The 19,846-nt window shown below is 40.8% G+C and overlaps 1 protein-coding gene across 2 annotated transcripts in view; it reads left to right on the top strand.

The window, feature by feature from the left end:
• Positions 1–19,846, top strand: part of rnf213a (ring finger protein 213a) — a 134,508-nt gene that overhangs the window by 107,839 nt on the left and 6,823 nt on the right. For both annotated transcript variants that reach the window (XM_055653841.1, XM_055653840.1), the window contains exons 50-63: positions 3,604–3,849; positions 4,125–4,206; positions 4,299–4,333; positions 4,439–4,536; positions 5,714–5,867; positions 7,112–7,277; positions 7,401–7,489; positions 10,523–10,771; positions 11,048–11,180; positions 11,277–11,360; positions 12,633–12,816; positions 15,750–15,951; positions 16,959–17,036; positions 19,215–19,412. In XM_055653841.1, the coding sequence (XP_055509816.1) occupies positions 3,604–3,849; positions 4,125–4,206; positions 4,299–4,333; positions 4,439–4,536; positions 5,714–5,867; positions 7,112–7,277; positions 7,401–7,489; positions 10,523–10,771; positions 11,048–11,180; positions 11,277–11,360; positions 12,633–12,816; positions 15,750–15,951; positions 16,959–17,036; positions 19,215–19,412 (1,998 nt within the window). The remainder of the gene's footprint in view (positions 1–3,603; positions 3,850–4,124; positions 4,207–4,298; positions 4,334–4,438; positions 4,537–5,713; positions 5,868–7,111; positions 7,278–7,400; positions 7,490–10,522; positions 10,772–11,047; positions 11,181–11,276; positions 11,361–12,632; positions 12,817–15,749; positions 15,952–16,958; positions 17,037–19,214; positions 19,413–19,846) is intronic.

Here is a 19,846-nt window from a genome sequence, read left to right as displayed (position 1 = left end):
TCTCGGTTTTAAAGGATTTCCCCCTTATCCTTAAGCTGTGACCCCTTGTCCTGGACTTCCCCAACATCGGGAGCAATCTTCCTGCATCGAGCCTGTCCAACCCCTTAAGAATTTTGTAAGTTTCTATAAGATCCCCTCTCAATCTTCTAAATTCTAGAGAGTATAAACCAAGTCTATCCAGTCTTTCTTCATAAGACAGTCCTGACATCCCAGGAATCAGTCTGGTGAACCTTCTCTGCACTCCCTCTATGGCAATAATGTCCTTCCTCAGATTTGGAGACCAAAATTGTAAATCTCACCAAGACCCTGTACAACTGCAGTAGAACCTCTCTGCTCCTATACTCAAATCCTTTTGCTATGAAAGCTAACATACCATTCGCTTTCTTCACTGCCTGCTGCACCTGCATGCCTACTTTCAATGACTGATGTACCATGACACCCAGGTCTCGCTGCATCTCCCCTTTTCCTAGTCGGCCACCATTTAGATAATAGTCTGCTTTCCTGTTTTTGCCACCAAAATGGATAACCTCACATTTATCCGCATTATACTGCATCTGCCAAACATTTGCCCACTCACCCAGCCTATCCAAGTCACCTTGCAGTCTCCTAGCATCCTCCTCACAGCTAACACTGCCCCCCAGCTTAGTGCCATCTGCAAACTTGGAGATATTGCCTTCAATTCCCTCATCCAGATCATTAATATATATTGTAAATAGCTGGGGTCCCAGCACTGAGCCTTGCGGTACCCCACTAGTCACTACTAGTTACATCACTGATAATGTGGTCAGGAGCATCAACAGATGTATTGTTATCAAATAGGAGGCATAGCTTTAAGATGAGAGGGGCAAAGTTTAAAGATGATGTACGGGGCAAGTTTTTTACACAGACAATGGTGAGTGCCTGAAATGCGCTACCAGGGTGGTGGATGAAGCAGTTACGTTATTGGCGTACAAAAGAGTTAGATAGGTATATGGATATGTACAGAATGGAGGGATATGGGTTATGTGAAGGTAGATAAGTGATGGTCTTGGCAACATTAATGTGCACTGTCTTTTTATCTGGGAATATATTTTTTGTGATTGTTCAGCTCTGCAGATTTGGCTCCAGATATAGATATAGATATGCCATTTATTGTCACTATACATGTACAGTGAAACTGAAAGCTGCTCGTACTCAGTGCATACATACAATTTTACACAAAAAACAAGAAACAGAAAAACAAAACAGAAGGGAGATGGGGGGGGGAATAGGTGCACAAATTCTACGGCGCTACATACATATATACAGATGGAAGTCCTGTTGGGCGGTGTAGTCAGTGCATGTGTGGATTTGAATTTATGGTAGATATAATTCTCGGGAAGCAGCTATTCCTGAGTCTGTTTGTCCTGGATTTGATGCACCTATAGCGCCTTCCAGAGGGCAGCAGGTCGAACAGTCCAAACGCAGGATGGGAGCTGTCTTTGGTGATCTTCTTTGCCCTGCTAAGGCAGCGGGAGGTGTAGATGTCCATCAGGGAGGGGAGAGGGCAACCAATGATCCTCTGCGCTGTCCTGGTTACCCTCTGAAGCCTCTCCCTGTCTGCCATGGTGCAGCTGCCATACCATGCTGTAATGCAGTATGTCAGCAGGCTCTCGATGGACGAGCGGTAGAAGGTCAGCAGCAGGTTAGAGTCCAGGTTGTGCTTCCTGAGGACCCTCAGGAAGTGCAGCCGCTGCTGAGCCTTCTTGATGACCGCTGTCGTGTTGTCCGTCCAGGAGATGTCAGCCGCGATATGGACGCCGAGAAACCGGAAGGTGTTGACCCTCTCCACACACTCGCCGTTAATGTGTAGGGGGACTCCAACAGAATCATGTTACAAAATGTATTTTTTAGCTCTCAGTGTTATGCTGGATGTAATCCCACATCTGTAAAGACAGTATTCTAAACACACAAAAGTTAACAGAGTCTGAACCCTGGCAAAAATAACTCTAGTATATCATTTATTTGAAAAGCTGCAATGAAAACAGAGACTTGTTTGGGAGGAATGCTTCCAGTTTTAATTATGTTTAAATTTAACAGCTTCTGATTCTAAAACTTCAAATTCTGATATGATTGCTGAATTTGTGCAGTATTCTTATCTATGTTGCTCCATAGACCCAACGTATAGTGATGTAAATTATATCTGAAAATGAAAAGTTTCATGTTCAAGAACAAGAAGGCAGATTATTATCTGAATGGTGCCAGATTAGGAAAATGGAGGTGCAATGAGACTTGGGTGTCCTTGTACATCAGTCACTGAAAGTAAGCATGCAGGTACAATAGGCAGTGACGAAAGCAAATGGCTTATTGCGCTTCATAGCGCGAAGATTTGAGTATAGGAGCAAGGAGGTCCCACTGCAGTTGTGCAGGGCCCTGTGTGAGACCATATCTGGAGTATTGTGTGCAGTTTTGGTCTAATTTGAGGAAGGACGTTCTTGCTATTGAGGGAATGCAGTGTGGGTTTACCAGGTTAATTCCCGGGACTGATATATGATAAAAGAATGGATCGACATGGCTTATATTCACTGGAATTTAGAAGGATGAGAGGATATCTTATAGAAACATATACAATTCTTAAGGGATTGGACAGGCTAGATGCAAGAAAAATGTTCCCGTCATTGGGGAGTCCAAAAATAGGGGTCACATTTTAAGAATAAGGGGTAGGCCATTTAGGACTGAGAATTGTGAATCTGTGGAATTCTCTGCCACAGAAGGCGGTGGAGGCCAATTCACTGGATGTTTTCAAGAGGGGATTAGATATAGCTCTTAGGTCTAACAGAATCAAGGGATATGGGGAGAAAGCAGGAACGGGGTACTGATTTTGGATGATCAGCCAGGATCAAATTGAATGGTAGTGCTGGCTCAAAGGGCCGAATGGCCTACTCCTGCACCTGTTGTCTATATTTCTATGTTATCAGTGCATTTAGTGGAAAGTATCAAATTTAGAATTTTACAAAATGCACTGCAGCTATCTCGAAAGGCTTCTTCAGCAGCACGTCCTCAAAGCCACGATGTATATCACCTGAATAGACAGGAGCACATGGGAACACCAGCATCTCAAGACTCTGTGCTACTTGCACACCAGTTTATAAATGTATCTTTTGTTCTTTCATCGTCTCTGTAGCTAAATTCAAGAACTTCTTATCATTGAATCATGCATTGGCTTTCCACTTACTGGTTAACATGCAACATAAACTAAACTGTTAGAGTATCTTCACATTGTTTAGTGGTTCAAAAAGATCACTCACCATTGTTCCCTCAAGACCATTTAATGTAGCTAATATAGTTTTAGTTCATATTCTTGTCAATAAGAATTTTTTAACACTGCATAACTGGTTAACTCTCCTTTTAAGTATTTTTTTACTAAAAGTTACATTGGAGGCACATGAAACTGCAGATGCTGAATCGTAAAGTACTGAAATTACATTAGTAAGCATACAAGGTCAATTAGGGACTCTAGATTTCTGGATATATAAAAATGTCACTGCAATCTTCATTCTTTAGGATTTTGATTCTTTAACTAACATTTTATTTTGTTCCATTGTTCGGTTTCCCAAGTGAATTTCATTGCTTTTGTTTTTTCAGCAATGTGACTTTATTGCGAAGTACATTGAGGAAGAAAATGTTTTTCACTCTCGCATGTGTAAGAAGTTTGCCATCAGATTACTCAAGAATGACATTCCTGGACTTGAGATTAATCCAGGGCTAAATAGCCAGGAGAGGACGATTATCGAGATAATCATTCATGCAGCAGCTGTCATCTTGTTCAGTGAGGAAAATAGCATCCTGACTCCACTCCAGCATCTATCTTTCCAACCTGCTCTTATGGTGGTATGTTCTTTGCTTATATTTTAATTTACCTTTCGGTAAGTGAACATTTTCACAGTTGTTTTTCTCCTGCTTGTCATGTTAAAAGTGAAAATAACTGTTGCAGTATCTGGACTTCAGACATTTACATTTGCCAAAAATGCTAATTGTTCTTTCAGTTGTAAAAACTGCTGAAAATAAACTCTTGAATATCAAGAGTATAAATGAAAAAATGTCTTCATGTATGAGAAAAACATTACAGCAAAATGAACTTGCCCTTTTGTTAAATATACATTTAGAATACGTTCCTACCCACAATGCCTGAAGATATAAGCATTGAAGCTAGAGGATGGGCTGCTTTACAGAATCTTGCCTGGTATCGTAAGTAACAAAATCAGCCTTTATGAGTGCATTTATCCATTTGAAAAATGTTCAGTTTAATCATTGGCAAATATATTTGTTTTTCTTGCCAGAATGCCCAAATGGACATCCTTGCCTTGTAGGAGAGGTAAATTAATATGCTCTATTATTTCTTATTTCTTTATAAACTGTCAGATATTTTCAATGCTTCATACACAAAGTGTGGTTTTGCATTTCTGGTTTCTAATTCTAGTGTGGTCGACCTGTGGAAGTAGCCCGTTGTCCTGAATGCAAAGTTGTAGTTGGAGGACATAATCACAATCCTGTTAGTGGATTTACTGCAGCTGCTATGTAAGAATATTTTAATTCTGGTCAAAAAAGAGTACTCCTGCATAAATCTAATCAAACTGTTACATGCAAGCCATGCTACTATCAAATGGATACTTGGAACCTTTTAAATTTTCTAAAATTAGCTTGTTTTTTTACCCAGTGAGGGAGATTATAACCTCTGATATTGTGTTCCGTTTAACAAATATTGTCATGCTGAAGCGTCCAGAAAAATAATAAATGAATATAACTGTGATAGCCGTAGTTTATGGGGTGGACCTTCGCTGTAGATGGTAGAAAAAATTAATAAGGATGTTGCTAAGACTCGTGCCTGAGCTCTGGGAGAGGTTTGACAGGCTCGGACTTTATTCTTGGAGGGTATGAGGCTGTGGCGTGGTGTTACAAATGTGTATAAAATCATGAGAAAGATAACTAAGTTAAATGCACAGTTTTTTTACCAGGGTCGGGAAATGTGGAGGGCATAGGTTTCAGGCGAAAGGGGAAGGTTTATAATAAACCTGAGGGCAAAGTTTTCATACAAGGGTTGTGGGTATATGGAATGAACTGCCAGAAAAAGTAGCTGAGGCAGGTACAATGGATATGGATACAAAAGGTACAGGTATATGGATACAAACGTTTTAGTGAGATCTGTTCGTAAATGGGACCAGCTTAAGATGGGGCATGTTGGTCCGAATGGACAGGTCGTGCTGAAGAACCTGTTTCCATGCTATCATGCTTCACAGGATCTATATGTTGGAAGAATCAAAACAACAGTACTGTAGGGGTATATTCACTTCAATGATTATAACAGTTCAGAAATGCACTTAATCAAACCTTGTGAAAGACAATTTAGAATGGGCAATAAATGCTAGTCTTCCAATGATGAATACATTTCATAAATAGTTTTTTTTTAAAGAAAAGGTAGACTGATTATTTTCCCAATTGATACAAAGTAATTTTATCAGTCAAAAACTTTCCTTCAACTAACTTGTTGACACACATCATTTTAGGTATGGATGCCAGATTTGGGGATTCTAAGCCAGTGGTGATAAGGAGTTGCTGATTCCAGCTCTTTGGATCAGCTGACAATGGGATTTGTTCATTTAAATGATATATGACTGCACTTCATCCAATCTAACATGACTTAAACATTTCTAATCTTTATGAAGGATTAATTAAAGCCAATTTATCTGGTATTTAGGATGGACAAAACACAAACGGGACACATCTTAGGTGATCCCAGGAAAAGAGAAACAATCGTTGCTCCTGACAGACAAATGTCCTTGGTGTCATTTTTACTTGTGCGTCTGATGACACATGTGGCTATGTTTATAGGAACTATGGAGGATGTCAAGGTATTTAATTTATAAGGATTTGGTATTAGTAATCATGCATATCAGTTAAATGCATATGTTTCTAGACAAAATCTAGTTTGCATTGTTAGTATTTTGTATAGACACTGGAGTGGCAGTTTTTGAAAAACCCTGCTTAAACAGTTGTATACTCCGTACTCTGGATCTTTTTTTTCTCTACCCGTTTTACTTGAGCTTGGCTTGATTGTGTTTGTGTATAGTATTATCTAATTTAATTGGGTAGCATGCAAAACAAAGCTTTTCACTATGGCACGTGAGAATACACATGACAATAATAAACCTCATGTTTACAACAAATAGAACAAACTTAAAGAGACGTTGAAGTAAATCAGAAATTGGTGACTATTTTAATAAATGCCTACAAATGTTATAAAGGGGAGTAATATCTGGCACTGTCAGGAGATCTATAGCTTTGCTAGCCTTAGAAAAGTTGATTTAGGAGTGTGAGATGATCCAAGTTTCCTGGTTGCTATTTCAGTCGTCTTTAATTAAATATTTGCAAGTAGATTTTCCAATTGAGGGTGCTGGATATTTTGATTGTAAAATCTGATTAAAACTAAGAGTAAGTTGTTTCAGCATTGAAAGATTGCAAGAACTTCTGTGTTTGACATCAGGATGCATTAATGAATATATATAAATGACATTATGTACCTTCTACCCTCTCATCAAACATTTTACACATAAATTGTGACGAGAAGAGAAACTACCATATTTGTGGTCCCTTAGAATTGATGCTTGGTTCCATGACAAACCTAACAGTAGATAAAATTGAGCCTGAGGTAATATCATGTTTAACCATATAATGGATATTGCAAGTTATTCCATTTTGCAGTGTACTGGAAAAAATGCATGATCTTTGTCAATTATGTCATCCATGGATATAAAATATAGTCAGCAGGACTAATGAAGGACTAATCAGAATAAAGATGAAAATAAAGTGTGTATACAAGAATAATTAACTAAATCAGGCTAATATACTGGATCTGGTATCGTACTCGAGCTATCATAGAATGTTTAGATATAAATACCCATGTCTCAAAAAAGAGTGATTATTTTGCACAGTTTGGGATTTTCTTTTAATATGGCACAATACCAACGTGCACAAATGTGAGTAGATTGCAAATGTTTTTAAATATTGTACATCCTTAACTTGCACTCAAATTGCAAAATTACCTCAATTTATAAATTATCTTTTTAATTTTTTTGTTCTACATTTTTTTCCACAGTCAATAGAACAAATTATAAAACCACAAGTTCAAAATCCAAGGGACTTTCTCTGGTGTCATATCAAAAAAGACGTAGAACAGCTCAGGAATTCACTGGCAAAGACTATCGATGAAACGGCAATAGTTGTTCATCTCTTTCTCCACCAACTCATTCATCAAAAGAAGCGTAAGTATCTGTGTTTAAATAATGAAGCAAAATAAGGTCACAAGTATTTAATAGAAGAACAAATGTATTTTTATTTCTGTCACTAAAATTCTCTATCTACTTTTTAAAATATTATATTTCTAGTCCCTACATTACCAGACCTGTCCACCAAGGCACAAAGGAAAAATTGGGAGAGCTCTATTTCAAAAGAGGTGATAACTCCTGCAGTGGAGGTGAGATCTAATTTATTTCTGTTTTATTTAATAATGTAATATTTAAAATACATGCCCCTGGAAAAATACACCATACATGTTTTTAAATTAAGTGATGCAATTATATTTTAGAATTCTGACTAAACTGAATTTGCAAATCCTCTACTCAGCAGTAGATCTTAAAAAGAGCAAATTCGTAGTTATTCACCTTAATTTGTTGACTTCAAACTTCAGATCAAAAAACCCAGCATATAATCACTTTTATTGATGGAGTATGCCATGGAATCAGGCTCTTCCCTCCCTCTCTTTACATCTCACTCCTCTTTGCCCCCAAAGTTGAATCTGAATCGCTTCTCTCCTTATCTGACACCCTTTTGCCCCTTTTCATCTCTAGTCTTTATGCACCCGTCTGCCAATCAATCACCTCTCACCTGCACCAACTTGCTGGGCTTTGTCCCACCCACCTCTTTTCCAGCTTCCTCACCCCCTACTACAATCAGTCTGAAGAAGGGTCCAACCCGAAACATAATCTATCCACATCCTCCAAAGATGCTGCCTGACCCGCTGAGTTACTCCAGTACACTGTGCATCTGCATTTGTTTGTGTCTCTTTCTTGTTTAAAAATATATAGATTCTGCTTGCACATGCAAATATGCCAGTTCAGTTTAATACTGGTGGTGCTTTCAGAGCATTGGTAATAATAAATTAAGATAATGCTGTGGTGATGAAGTAGATCAAGCTGAAATGTGGAAATGGAAACTGACACACAAGATCAAATGGAATGTTAAGCTTATTGCTCAGGAACAACACAAGAAATATATTTTTGTTTGGACCTTGACAGGGATTCCTCTTAATATTAATGGATTTTCCATGCAAGCAAAATAAAGCATTTTAATTTATCAAAATGTCTGTTTCTAGTAATCTTTCATTTTTTTTCTCAACAATAATCAACATTTTATCTGCATATATTTTGAAAATTTACCTTAATGTAAGAGAGATGAAGGAGTCATGTAAGTAAATAAGCATGACACTATTTCAAAGCAACTCATTGATGCAGTAGAGCATTACCAGAATGCTGCCTGCATTGGGGGCCTTAACTGCAAGGAGAGGTTGGACAAACTTCTAGTATTTTCTCTAGAAAGCAAGAGGTTGATAGGAAACTTCCTGAGGTTTGGCGGGTAGCAAACGTAACCCCACTTTTTAAGAATGGAGGGAGAGAGAAAACGGGGAATTACCGGTTAGTCTAACATCGGTAGTGGGGAAACTGCTAGAGTCAGTTATTAAAGATGGGATAGCAGCACATTTGGAAAGTGGTGAAATCATTGGACAAAGTCAGCATGGATTTACAAAAGGTAAATCATGTCTGACGAATCTTATAGAATTTTTCGAGGATGTAACTAGTAGCGTGGATAGGGGAGAACCAGTGGATGTGGTGTATCTGGACTTCCAGAAGGCTTTCGACAAGGTCCCACGTAAGAGATTAGTATACAAACTTAAAGCACACGGCATTGGGGGTTCAGTATTGATGTGGATAGAGAACTGGCTGGCAAACAGGAAGCAAAGAGTAGGAGTAAACGGGTCCTTTTCACAATGGCAGTCAGTGACTAGTGGGGTACCGCAAGGCTCAGTGCTGGGATCCCAGCTATTTACAATATATATTAATGATCTGGATGAGGGAATTGAAGGCAATATCTCCAAGTTTGTGGATGACACTAAGCTGGGGGGCAGTGTTAGCTGTGAGGAGGATGCTAGGAGACTGCAAGGTGACTTGGATAGGCTGGGTGAGTGGGCAAATGTTTGGCAGATGCAGTATAATGTGGATAAATGTGAGGTTATCCATTTTGGTGGCAAAAACAGGAAAGCAGACTATTATCTAAATGGTTGCCGACTAGGAAAAGGGGAGATGCAGCGAGACCTGGGTGTCATGGTACACCAGTCATTGAAAGTAGGCATGCAGGTGCAGCAGGCAGTGAAGAAAGCGAATGGTATGTTAGCTTTCATAGCAAAAGGATTTGAGTATAGGAGCAGGGAGGTTCTACTGCAGTTGTACAGGGTCTTGGTGAGACCACACCTGGAGTATTGCGTACAATTTTGGTCTCCAAATCTGAGGAAGGACATTATTGCCATAGAGGGAGTGCAGAGAAGGTTCACCAGACTGATTCCTGGGATGTCAGGACTGTCTTATGAAGAAAGACTGGATAGACTTGGTTTATACTCTCTAGAATTTAGGAGATTGAGAGGAGATCTTATAGAAACTTACAAAATTCTTAAGGGGTTGGACAGGCTAGATGCAGGAAGATTGCTCCCGATGTTGGGGAAGTCCAGGACAAGGGGTCACAGCTTAAGGATAAGGGGGAAATCCTTTAAAACCGAGATGAGAAGAACTTTTTTCACACAGAGAGTGGTGAATCTCTGGAACTCTCTGCCACAGAGGGTAGTCAAGGCCAGTTCATTGGCTATATTTAAGAGGGTGTTAGATGTGGCCCTTGTGGCTAAGGGGATCAGAGGGTATGGAGAGAAGGCAGGTACGGGATACTGAGTTGGATGATCAGCCATAATCATATTGAATGGCGGTGCAGGCTCGAAGGGCCGAATGGTCTACTCCTGCACCTAATTTCTATGTTTCTATGTTTAATATAAGTATATAGAATTATGAAGGGCATAGATTGGGTAGACTCTCAGAACCCTTTTCCCAGGATGGAAATGTCAGAGGCTAGAGGATATAACTTTAAAAGGGGCAAAATTTAAGAGATGTGCAGGGAATCATTTTTATACAGAGGGTGTTGGGTGCCTGAAACACACATTGTGAGTCAAAGGGTCGGTTCAGTGGTGTACTTTTCTACATTCGAAGTTCTATTGGCTATAAAGCATGTTAGAATTCCTGAAAACATGAAAGAAACCAACTGAACATTCCTTTTGTTCTATTTTGATTTCGGTCTATTATTGGAAATATTTTTTTAAACAGTACATGGAAATTTGCATACATGTACTTTTGAAGTGTGATTAGTTGAATTACAGTAGCATCAATTTACCTGTGAACATTTGTTTTAACAGAATCTGGACAGGAAACTTGCGGATATTAACAGCCAGATAAGTCAAGATAAAAGAAGTGGTTCCGATTCTATTGTCAAAATTGTGTACGGTGACCCCCAAACATTCCTTACATTACCTAAAGGGGATGCCTTGCATTGCTCTACTATATGGGATTGTAGAAAGAGAATTTCTCCTGAACATTTGAGACATATGATGGAGAATAGGGAAGAGAAAGAAAATGTGCCCATCCTGCAGACATTTCTACAAAAGGTATGATTTGTTTTATGATCTATATTCCAGTGAAATATTGTTTATTGTATGTAAAGAGATAGTAGCTTCACATCTCTCTCACCTCACTCGTCCTACCTTCACCCTCACCATCCCTCTCGCCCTCTCCCCTCTCTTTCGCTCCCCCTCTCCCGTTTGCTCCCCCTCTCTCTATTTCTTGCATGTAAAAAGACTGAACTCTAACTTGGTGATGCAAGTTATAACGTGATGGTCTTCTGTAATATTTCAATAAACTCTCAATGATCTCCTGATATGTAGGAAGTACAGTTAAGGTTGGTGAAGTACCTGCCAGAGTTACTGGCGCTTCAGAATGACTTGACAAAACTATTTCAGAATACAACAGAGGTACCGAAGCAATCCGCTTTGGATTTTCTTCAAACCATCAGCTCTGGTAATTACCTTTTACATCATTGGATCAGATTAGTTTTTTTTTGTTGGGTGAGAGAAGCAATTGATGTTAACCCCACTTTTGTTTTGATTTCTTTAGAACCAGTAAGGAGTACATTTACATCCCGAATCTCATGCTTTATCTCTGTGTGGAACCAGCTTCGAACGTTCCTCATTACTAATGGTAAGCATTACTTGTTATTAACTTCAAAACCTAATCCAACATGGTTTTTTTTAAATTTCTTGTACCACCAGATATATTACATAATTGCTAAATTCTCCATTGGGAAGTAAGTAATCCTATACTGGTAAGACCAAGATTTACATACCAAACTATAACAAGGGCAATTTCCCAAGTTCCCACCGCCATGCTGAATTCAGAGTGCATTGGCAAATCAGTGACAGTATCTTACAGATTTCCACATTTGCAAGGGCTATGGAAAAACAGGATCTGCTATTGCCCAAACAGAGCAACATTTGTGACATATTCCTTCTTAATCAAGACCATTCATCTTGAATGCGATGATATTGTAGAACTCATTTCTAACTGTTAATAAGATATTTCTGATAATCTCAAAGATCAAAACTGGTTCTTAGGTCATGTATTGCCCCTGAACGCTAGCACTATTGCTCGAAACACTTTTAAAAGTTCAATACACCTCGAACTTAGATTTCTGACATGTTGATTTATCTGTTTGGACTTAATGACCTAAATGTTTGATGGATATTCCTAAACTGGAACATGTAATGTGGAGGAAACAAAAGAATAGAAATGAGTTGTCTATTGTCTATTGAGTTTGAGACTTTTTTTTCCCCAGGCTGAATTTCCCACAGGGAAATTAATGAGCAATTGGTGCACAGCAACAGCTTCTCAAACAGCATGATATGATAATAACTGCCACATTTGTGTTTTGACTGTGTGCTGATATTATTTAAGGAACAAATACTAGATATGGCAATTGTTTTACCTTCAATTTATGAGATCTAATTCCAGCCATCTGCAAGCATACAGAAGGTCTTGATTTAACTTCCCAGACTTGTATATGATATTTCTAATGGTGCAGCACTTCCTCAACATTGAATTAAAACATCAGATATGATTTTGTGTTCTAAGTACCACCAAAATTTGAGTTGATGCACTCTGACTCCGGCAGAATTGCTATCCATAAAGCCAGAATTGATTCTAATCTCTTTGGAGTCTTATTGAGAGCTTACAAAGCCAGGGAAAGAATTGGCTTACATTTTGTGTGTTATTTGTGAGGCACCATACCAAGCAGAAGCAGAATCTATAAGTAGATATACAAATTAAACAGGTTGGTGCCTGAGGTAATTAGAATGAACATTAGAATGACATTGCGACTGGCAAGTAAATAACACAAAAATGCAATGTACACGTTTTGACTCTTTTCAGTTTCAATGGCAACGGGTTTACTTTGTTGCAAATCATAAATTACAGGTGAATTTAAGATTCCGGAAGAGTTTGGTGCTTCAGATTTGGACATGCAAAACTGCCAACTTGAGGTTCTGCTCCCTCGACGCCAAGGTCTTGGCTTGTGCTCTACTGCGCTAGTTAGCTACCTCATAGCTCTTCAAAATGACTTTGTATATACAGTGGAGAAGTATACTGTTGAATCTACTCCGTGAGTTTGTTGTTACATGCATTGATGCTCTATTTTTAACTCTTTATTATCCTATCACTCAATTTTTTTTGGTTAATACCTGTGTTACCATTCAACAATGTAAAATCAAAAATGTTAATTCTTCTAATTTGACATAAGGCAAATGAACATAGAAAATCATGAACCAAATGGAGAGAAAAGGAATTAGTTGACATCTTGATAGCTTTTTATTTAAGGGCACTTTGTCAGGACTTATCAATTTCAAGCATGTTCAGATCATTCAAATTAATACTAGTGTTAAAATAACTGACGTATTAGAAAGCTGAAATAAAAAACAAAAAATGTTGAAACTACTCGGGTCAATCTATGTATATTGTGGAGAGAAATTCTTAACAGTTTAAAATCACTCTGAGCTTTTGTCAGTCTTTCTGAAGAGGAAGATCATTCTTGCATAGATTTAATCTTAGCATTATAGAAGAGATAGGATAATTTTCAATTTGGAATTAATTGCTGGCATTTTGAATGCCATGGGAGCTTGCAATGATACAAGCTGTACAAAATGTAACTATATTGTGGCTTGTGATTCAAAATTCAACGTAATTGTAAAGTTAATTTATAATTAACAGAATTCACTTAGATACAAGGAATAGCGGATGCTGGTTTACAAAAATAGGACACAAAGTGCTGGACAAACACAGTGGGTTAGGCAGCATCTCTGGAAGGCATGGATAGGCAGCATTTTGGGTCGTGACCCTTCTCCTTATCCATGTCTTCCTGAGATGCTGCCTGACCCGATGAGTTACTCCAGCACCTTGTGTCCTTTTTTTGTAAACCAGCATTTGCAGTTCCTTGTGTCCAAGTGAATTCTGTTGTCTCTTGTCAAGATATATTGTCAAGATGTAATAGGCCATTCTCACGTTACGAGCTGACGCAAGAGGTAACCCGAGTGAAGGGGTCGTGGTTGAGCACGATATAAAAAGTGAAAGATCAAGAGTTTAACCGAGTTCCCACGGGTAGACGGCAGTTTCCCCTTTTGCTTGTCATTTCTGCGATGTTCCCAGTTCATCTCCCGAGTTACTCTTGAGCCAATCCTGATTGAAGTTTTGTTTTAATAAGCAACAGTGTTATGTTTTAATAAGCAATAGTGTTAAAGAAGACCTCTCCATCCTGTGGCTTTGTTTTAAAGATATAATTCAGAGCGGCCGCATCTATTGATGTGACCTACAAAGGGAAAATGCGCACCATCCAGTGCCAGAGCAGTTATACTAATGATTTGTTAGAAACAGACAGGCTTGATATGTTTTAATTGAATTTACTGCCATGTCTACACACTGCGGGGAGACTGGAGATTAAATCTTTGAATGTGGACGGATGTGCACATCAGATTGTTGTAGACGGAGCTCAAGGTTCGCCTCCTGAGTTGCTTTGGTGCCCAGGCGTGAGTTGAGATGGAGAGAGGTTGGGGGGGTCATTAATCTGTCTGGGGTGACATGGCTCTTGGGTTAGGCTGGGATCATTCTCTGCGGGGTGATCTTAGTGCGGGAGACAAGTGTAGGAGAGGTGTACTGACTGTGTGGGCAGAACTTTGGAAGTGATTGCCCACCAATCTCAAAAGCCGCTGTGTCTCCCTGTCCCTGGGATAGCAGAGGGCGATCAAACAGCACAATACCCCCCTCCCCCTCCAACTCCAGAGGAATCCGCTCCCCAATGGGCCGCTACGGCGACAAGTGGCAGTTCGCCCACAGCACGAGCTGCGCCCCCTCATCCGCCACCCCAAGAACAAGACGTACCTTGCACACCATCAGCTTCTGCCCCTACGGGGAGCGTGTTCCTCTGGAGTTGGAGCGGGGCTGGGCTGGAGTTGCTGCTGGCTGTGGGTCTCTGGGATCTCCGTGCTTGTAATGGGCCTGGGGGTCGGTGTCCCGTTGGTCCTGACGTCTCCGGCCACCCCCCTGGACAGGAGCTGAGACTGGGAACTGTACCGCCCTTGCCCCCTCCCTCTGCAACTGCAAACAACCACACTCTCCTGCTCACCTGCAAGGGCGGTACAGTTCCCAGTCTCAGCTCCAGTACAGGGGGGTGGCCGGAGACGTCAGGACCAACAGGCACCCGCTCCCCGATGGGCCGCTACGGCGACAAGTGGCAGTTCGCCCACAGCCCGAGCTGCGTCCCCTCATCCGCAACCCGGGTTGGAGCGGGGCTGGGCTGGAGTTGCTGTTGGCTGTGGGTCTCTGGGTTCTCCGTGCTTGCAGTGGGCCTGGGGGTTGATGTCCCATTGGTCCAGACGTCTCCGGTGACTGGCACGGACCTGCTGGCATCACCGACGTGAAGACAGTGCAAAGCCCCGCGCCGGTGCAATGGGCGGGGAGCTGGAGAGGGGAGGGAAGGGGTCACACACATGGCCTGGAAGCAGAGGGTTGTAGGTGGGGGTAGTGACAGATGGGGCCAACAATGAGTGGAGAAAGACAGAAACAGCGACGTGCAAAGGAGACCTACAACAGTGCATGATCTCTCTCGCGTAGCAGGTGACTGTCGCTGGGAAACTGAAGGGAGCGACAATCTGCTGCTGCCTGTCCGCTGAGTTAAAGAGTTCCCACGGTAGACTCACGATACACTAAGGTAAACGCACGGGCCACTACGTTCTTCAATCGAGTTAAAATGTTTCAATTATTAACCACAAGAGTAAAATTGACTCGTGGAAAATTTCAAACATGTTTGATTTTTTGCAAGAGTAGACAAGTTACACGAGAACCTGCCGTTAGCACCACGATGCACTACGTTGCGTCCACGAATGCCGTACGTTAATCGTACGTTATTACCACGAGGTTTAACTCTGGTTACCTCTTGTGTCAGCTCGTAACGTGAGAATGGCCTATAACCATGTCAAACAAAAAAAGGTTTTTTTTCAATCTGCTGTGCCTTGAATAAAAATTCAAATTTTGTGGCCTTTATAGATACTCAATCAGTCCACAGGATGTATCCGATTTGCATGTAATCAGATATGAGGTTGGAAAGGACATAATTCCTCTCCTCTTGTCCAACTGTCAATATACAATGGAAAAAGGAAGCGAAATTGTGATCGAGTATGACTTCAAGAGAATTGAACAGCAATTGACCAACAGATTCTTAAAAGGAAAACCACTTATTAGTTTAAAGGTAAGTCGCCATTAATGAGAGTGGTTCCTTATTTAGTTTTGTAAATAAATCTGCACAAACTATCACCAACTGTGGGGAAAAAAAGGACCATAATAATGGAAGATAGACACAAAATGCTGGAATAATTCAGCGGGACATGCAACCACTCTGGAGAGAAGGAATGAATGATGTTTCGGGTCGACATATTTCTTCCGACTGATAGTCAGGGGAGAGGGAAACTAGAGATATGGAAGGGTAAGACTTTGATCTGAAAATGACATCAAAGCAGAGGATGATCAAGGGAATGAAGAATGCTTCGTTGTTGGCTTAGGGGAAGGTGTCAATGAGGCATACAAACAGTAAAATGAATCAGGAGGACAGTAAAACTGGTCAGGGACCGAGGGTGGGGGAGAGAGGGAAAGTAAGGGTTACGAAGTTAGATAAATCAATATTAATACTGCTGGATTGTAAGCTGCTCAAGCAAAACATAATAATAATAATAATAATAATAATCTTTATTTATATAGCACTTTTCAACAAAACCAGTATTTGAACCAAAGTGCTTTACAGAGATTGATTAAATTAATAGAACAGACCAAATGTCAATATATCCATATAAAACAAAAAAGAGAAAAAAGAAAAAAGACACAGAACAGTACACTATAGAAATCAACATGAAACGTCCCCCCACAGCAGAATTCACTGTGAGGGAAGGCACTAAAAATATCCAGTTCTCCCCCTCATAGTCCACCCGAGGTCGGGGTCTATATGTGGCCTCCTCAGCCAACTCGATGTTTTCAGGCCCTCTGCCGCGAAGCTGGATCATCGGCGTCGGGTGAACATTTTTCAGCGGCCAGGACTGAAGCGACCGCTTCCTCCCTGAAGACTGCAATGTCCAAAGTTCTCAGGCCGCGCTGGCCGGACCTCTGACACTGGCGAACTCGGACACCAGGCCCCGCGGTGTAATAGAACTTGTGAAGGATGTCAGCTCTAAATGGTCACCTGTTTTTTTTTCTCACATTTTTCAGGGAATACCTACGCTGATTTACAGACAAGACAGAAATTATGGAATTATCTTTCATGATATCCAAAACAGAATTCCTCAGGTATTTTAGTTTGATCTTTTAAATACTGTATGTTTATAAGTAAATTTTGCATATTAATACACATAGAAAAGACTGCATTCATTCTGCTGGAGAAATTAAAATTTCAGGCTATTTAATTTGCTTCAAAATGAAAAAAATATGTTAACACGCAAATACAAAGCCAAGAGTCATGTCAAGAGTCAAGAGAGTTTGTTGTCATGTGTCCCAGATAGGACAATTAAACTCTTGCTTGCTGCAGCACAGAATCTTATATGCATAAATACAGATTAGATCAGTGTGTCCATATACCATAGAATATTTATTATATATAATGGTAGGGAGGTCAGAGCCGATGATGGACTGGGCAGTGTTTACAGCTATTTGCAGCCTTTTCCGCTCCTGGACGCTCAGGTTGCTGTACCAAGCCATGATGCAACCGGTCAGCATGCTCTCTACTGTGCACCTGTGGAAGTTCGAGAGAGTCCTCCTTGACATACCGACTCTGTAATCTTCTCAGGAAGTAGAGGCGCTGATGTGCTTTCTTTATGATTGCATCAGTGGTCTGGGACCAAGAGAGATCTTCGGAAATATGTAGCCCAGGAATTTGAAGTTCTTGACCCTTTCGACCATCGACCCGTTGATATAAACTGCACCATTTGGTCAATCGGTCGATCTCACTTCTATACTCTGACTCGTCCCCATCAGTGATATATCCCACAACAGTGGTGTCGTCAGCGAACAGAGCCCAGGGAAGATGATCTGAGGGAGGAAAGAACAGGTTACTATATGACAATGTGGATGATGATGCAAGGCGAAAGGGAAGAAATAAGTTGGAAAAGAACTGGAGGTCATGACAGAAAAGAACATCAATGAAAACTAGATTAAATAATCCTTCAACACACTGGAACCACATTCTACCCCCTCCCAAATAAAAGGTGCAGAGGAATAATTCAATTGTTAACAGTTCCTTGGTGTATCCGGAAGTGGCGGCGTTGCCTTGCAGCTGCGGCTCGCCTGCAGTCCGTTTGTCTTTTCTGTTTTTGTTTTCATTTGTCCCGTTGTTGCAGTTTATTTCGGTTTATTTAGTTGTGTATGTGTGGGTGTGGTATGTTTTTTGGCTCTTCCTTCGCGGGGGGGTGCAATCTTTCTTGCCATATCCCCCGTGTCCGTCTGCGCTGAGGCCTATCGCGGAGCTGGCGGCCTCCAACTGCGACCGACCTCGAGGCTGCGGAGGCAGAGCCAGGACTTACCAACGCAAGGCTGGCCGACTTCGGGGCTGTGGTTGCGGGGCGACCCAACTTCCGACCCGACCTTGGAGACTCGGCCGCGGGCCAGTGGACGACATCGTCGGGAGCTCACAGGTGGTGACCTGTTTTTCCGGAGCTCCCGCAACTACAGCTGCGTCCGCTGGACTGGAGGGCGGCAGCTTCGGCAACTTCGGGCCGCGTAGTTTGAACCGGCCGGTTTGCAGAGCACGGATTCAGCCGCGGGACTTACTTACCATCACCTGGCGGGGCCACAACATCGGAGGCTTGGATTGCCTCAGCGTAGAGGGGAGAGCAAGGAGGGAAGAGACAATGACTTTGGAACTTTAAACTGTGTTGAGTGTTTGCTATTTATTCTATGTTATGACTGCAGGCTAAACCATTGAATTGAATCCAATCCAATCCAATCACCAATAATTTGTCCTTGTCCAACCATATACGCTACGGCCAAGAAAGCTCTATTTCCACAGAAGACGAAGGAAATTTGGTGCGCCTCTAATGACTCTTACCAATTTCTATAGATACACCATGGAAAGCATTTGGTTTGACAACAACTCTGCATCAAATTACAAGGGTTGCAGATACAGCCAGTACATCTTTCAAACCAGCCTACCCCTCCTATTTATTTTATCGACACTCCTGTAAGCTAAGGGTGTAATCCGAACTTCCAATTTACCTTGTTGCTTCCCTTGCACGATTCTTAAATCTACACTTTCTCCGTAGCTGTAACACTATATTCTACATTCTGTTGATTTTTCTCTTTACATGATCTGTTGTACTTGTGTGTGATTTGATAGCATGGATAGCACACAAAGCAGAAATTTTCACTGTACCTCTGCACATGTGACAATAATACCAAGCTTTTAACCCTTTGCAATGTTCTACAAATCGGTCATCATTTTCAACTCATACTTGCTAATGCTTTTCCTCTCAGGAATCACTGCCAATCTCTGTTATTAATGTCATAAGTGGTGAACTTCAGTCATACAGTGAAGTATGCGAAGCATTCACTGCTGTGGAAGTCACTTCAGGATTTTTGGCCATGTCAGGAGGAGACCCTGATCTAAAACTGGATGTTTACTTGAAGGATGTATTGCAAATGGAAGCTCAGACCTCACCTCATGTAATGGAAGTGAGTATATATTTATCCTATTTGCATTACAAATTGCAGCATTAATCTAGTATTTTTGTGTATATTTATATTTAAAAACATTGTAAATTATTCTCATATATTTACCTTGCAAATAAAGGATCATGATGAAAATGATGTGTATAAAAGTCCAGCTATTCGTATAGATTCTTAGTGTTGTCTGGTGAGTTGTCAACTTGTCTCCATTGATAGAACTCTTTTGAGCCAGAGCCTATAGATCCAAGTTCTGCTCTATGAGACAAGTACACAATTTACACATACAGGTCAAGTACAAGGGACCAGTAGGGTTTTGTGTTAAGGTTTTTTTGATCAACAATAAACAGTTTCTTTAGATTCCATGACAAAATAGTGCAGATGTTGACAACAACATGCTTCCTGTCTGTTCAGATGATCTGGTTAAATTTTAAGATTCAATG

This window comes from Leucoraja erinacea, chromosome 23 (assembly GCF_028641065.1).
Source record: "Leucoraja erinacea ecotype New England chromosome 23, Leri_hhj_1, whole genome shotgun sequence".
In the NCBI taxonomy this organism is placed as follows: domain Eukaryota; kingdom Metazoa; phylum Chordata; class Chondrichthyes; order Rajiformes; family Rajidae; genus Leucoraja; species Leucoraja erinaceus.
Note: the sequence above shows the minus strand (reverse complement) of the source record. Positions and strands in the feature narration are given on the sequence as shown.